The sequence below is a fragment of the Arachis ipaensis genome, chromosome B04 (genome assembly GCF_000816755.2).
Source record: "Arachis ipaensis cultivar K30076 chromosome B04, Araip1.1, whole genome shotgun sequence".
NCBI lineage: Eukaryota > Viridiplantae > Streptophyta > Magnoliopsida > Fabales > Fabaceae > Arachis > Arachis ipaensis.
In genome coordinates, this window is record NC_029788.2 from 127,236,297 (window position 1) to 127,240,563 (window position 4,267).

The following is a 4,267-nucleotide window of genomic DNA, read 5'->3' on the forward strand; positions in this document are numbered from 1 at the left end:
TATGCATTCGATAAAATTGTTACAGCTGTGTATTATGATGAAGAGGGTTTTTCTTTGTGTATGGTCATGGGGATACTGGAAAAATATTTCTCTGGAACCCTATGTCTGCTGAGATTCGCTCAAGGGGTGATATAGTGTTAAATGTTACTTCGAGTGGTATTGCATCTTTACTTCTTCCCAATGGAAGAACGACACACTCAAGGTTCAAAATACTGCTGAATATAACTGAGGATTCTGTATGTAACATCAAACCTGGTTCCCCTCAAGCAATGTTGCCGTTGAAAGCCAAACTTATAATTTGGGATGAGGCTCCAATCGTTAGTAGGTACTGCTATGAAGCGCTGATAAATGCTTGGGTCATATCATGAGGTGTTCTCCAACATATAGCAAAGATTTTCCCTTTGGAGGAAAAGTGATTGTACTAGGTGGAGACTTTAGACAAATTCTTCCTGTCATTCCACGAGGATCGAGACAAGACATCGTTCATTCAACTGTGAATTCGTGTTACCTTTGAAATTTTTGTCAGGTTCTCAAACTAACAAAAAATATGAGACTCTCTGTAGGGACGACTGCTTCAGATCAAGATGAGACAGAGCAATTTGGTGAGTGGTTATTGAAAGTTGGTGATGGTCTAATAGGTGACAATATGGATGGTGAATCTGAGATATGTCTTCCAGGAGATATTGTTATTCCTTCTTCGGACTAGGCATTTGATGAGTTGGTTCATTTTTCTTATCCAAATATTTTGGAAAACATGTCTTCAAAGGATTTTTTTCAAAGCAAGAACTATACTGGCTCCCACACTAGACATCGTTGAAGAGGTCAACAACCATCTGATGGCTATCATTCCTGGAGGGGAAAAATTATATCTTAGTTCGGATTCCATTTGTATGGATGAAGGGAATATGGAGAGTCAACTAGATATCTATAGTCCTGAATTACTGAATAGCATAAATTGCTCTGGTTTGCCTCCACATAAATTAATACTCAAGGTTGGTGTTCCGGTGATGTTACTGAGGAATATTGACAAATCCAGTGGTCTTTGTAATGGTACAAGGCTACAAGTTAGGAAGCTTGGAAATCATGTCATAAAATATGAAGTCTTAACGGGTAACAATGTTGGTCATATTGCTTTGATTCCAAGAATGAATATGTTACCAACAAATGAAACCGTCGCAGTTAGATTCCAATGAAGACAGTTTCCCATAATAGTATCGTTTGCCATGACAATTAATAAGTCTCAGGGACAAACTTTATCTCATGTTGGATTGTATTTGTCCAAACCAGTTTTTACACATGGCCAACTATATATGGCACTTTCAAGAGTTAAGAGTAAGAGAGGTTTAAAAGTTTTACTTATGGATCACGTAAGAATGTCTGCAAATTCAACCATCAATGTTGTTTATAGAGAAGTCTTTGAAAAAATAGTATTCTAATGTAAATATTTTAATTTTATTTTAAATTCTGTATCAGTGTATAATTATTTTACTTTAAAAATATAAAATAATTATTACTCACTTTTTTTAAGTTAAACTTTGATTTTGATAAAAATTTTATAAATTTCTTAAAATAATAATTATTTTGTACTTTTGTTTTAAATATCGAAGCATATAATTTTTTTTACTTTTATAAATTTTTTCGTGCTGAGCACGGGGTCATACACTAGTTAAATATTAAAAATAAAATCAGCCGTCCATATTAATGGGCATCCACCTTGACCATTTTGATATCACAACAACATTAACAATACTATCCGCCCTTGATGTGAATCTCTCTGTTTTGTCGACATGCTAGGTAAGCAATAGGATTCTTTCACCCTTTTGGTTGAGAAAAGATATTGCCAAGATATAGTACGTATAGGAAAAATACTTTTGTAGACAATGATTGATGTTTTTGTTAGGAATTCTACTAGAAAACTAAGAGGGATATAATCAACAACAAACTAATAAATATATTTAAACTACATTCTATATTAATTAATTGTCATTAATTATTAATTATATAAATTATATTTTTTAAAAATATATAATTAATGATTATTAATTATCTCTTTTTACTCTAATTCATTTTTTACTATTTATTAAGCAAACACTAATTCATCTTTTCAAAAAAAAACTTTGAAACTCCAAAAAACAAAAAGCACCAAAACATAAGATAAAAAATAATCCAAATTCTGAGAAAAAAAAACATACAAAAAAACTAAAAAAACACCAAAATATAAGATAAAGAATCATCCAAATTCTAAAAAAAAAACATAAAAAAATATAGAAAAAATAATCATCCAAAACTAATAAAAAGAATCATCCAAAATTTAGGAAAAAGAAACAAAAAAATTAGTTAAAAGAATCATTCAAAACCAAATAGGAGAGGAGAAGAAGAAGAAGAGTCGTATGGTGACCTTGGACGGTGTTGTGTGTACGGTGGGAGACTCATGGTGGCGCATTGCAAAGAGGAAGCCACGGAGGCCGGACATGGTGAGTGGAGGAGTCGCCATGGATCGGAGTAGTTGATCGCGCATTGTGAATGGAGGACCGGCGATGGCTGCCTCACAACGGGACGGTGGGCGACGGCGTCGACAAAAGAAGAACGGTGATGACGGAACGTGTGGAAGAGGCCGCGCAGCGTGCAAAAGATGCGACGGTGGTCGGTGGATGGCGACGTCAAAAATTCGTGGAGACGACGGGTTTGAGGAGGGAGAGATTTGACTATTTCCAAATGAATGAAAATGGATTAGTTTTTATTGTGTATTATAAATGTGATTAGAATAAATGAAAAAATAATTTTTTTTGAATTTTGAATTTTAATTTTTAAATTTTTATTTATTTATAAAATTTAAATTATAATAGATTTGGCTTATGTTAGTTTGTAGGAGAGTTGTTTCCTATACTTTTCTTTTTGTTAGAAGCTATATGTGCATGCGCTCTGCTCATGGTTTTTATTTATAGTAGTTTGTTTAAGTGCTTCTTTTTGGGCTTTTTTACCTATATACGCAGGGAAAAATCATTTATTCCCAAAATACACATTCATAGAAAGAGTTTTCAAATTGCACAGCTCCATTTCAATTGAGGCACCCACGAAATGGTTTAACCCACCATTTCCATCCTGCTCCACGAGAAATGGGGAGAAGCGGACCTGTGCATGTCAGAGACTGTATATCAAGCTAGGCAACCATGAAATAGAGCACCTCAGATGAGACACCCACGAAGTAGTCCAATCCGTCCCTGACACCTGCGAAATGCAGACCTCCGAGGAGCCAGCCACGAAATGGCCCAACAAGTGACTGACTTCGTTCTTTTTCTTCTTCACAATTTGCTATATACAAGATGGCAAAAAATTTTCATCATTAAATAAGAGTGCTCAATGAGACAAGTTATGAAATATAGAAAAAGGATAAATAAGAAAGGTTAATTACCAACATAGTTCTAAGTTCTAAGTTCTAACATAGGAGAAAATATTCTTAGTGAATCTTTGCATAACTTTAGTGGGTGTACAGTTTATTCATACTTTTTTTTTACATATTCTAACTGATTTAGGGTATGTTTGTGAAACACATTGGAGAGGATAAAAGTGCATTAAGTGCTTTGTGTTCTTTGATGTTTGGCAACTTTTCTTGAACGCGGTTAAGTGCTTTGAACGCTGTTTTTTTATGTTTGGCAACTTTTCTTTTCTGAAGGCTAAAGTGATTTTGCATCCTAAAAGCTCGTTCATTAAAAGCAATAAATTGTAGCTTCTGCGTTTACTTAATGTACGTTTAGATTTGTTGCTAGTTATTATTGTTTTTTTTCATAATTTTTTTTAAATAAAAAATATTGAGAATATTAAAACAATTATTCTAATTTTTGTGCATTATTTATTATTTTAATTTTTATAATATGTATTATTGTTCCTATTAAAAATGATAAATTAAATAAAAAATTAATTATAAATAATAATAAAAATATAACAAATAAAAAATTAGAACCTAAAATAATAATAAAAATAAGATTATTAAGAGTACTTAAAAAAAGTACTAAAATATGTTATTTTATATATTATTTTTAATTTAATAAATAAATATTAATTTTAATATAAAAAATTAAAAAATTATCAATTTTATATGTTATTTTTAATTTTATAAATAAATATTAATTTTTATTATAATAATAAAAAATTATAATATACTAAAATAGAGTACTATAAAAAAATATTATATAAAAATACTAAAAAATATATAAAAAGATTAAATATACTTAAAAAAATAATATTATAATTTAATATTATATTTTTT

The 4,267-nt window shown here is 30.8% G+C and overlaps 1 protein-coding gene across 1 annotated transcript; it reads left to right on the top strand.

The window, feature by feature from the left end:
* On the top strand, positions 837-1,193 carry LOC107637287. Its single transcript, XM_016340719.1, has one exon. It carries the CDS (start codon positions 837-839, stop codon positions 1,191-1,193), a length of 357 nt encoding a protein of 118 aa, XP_016196205.1.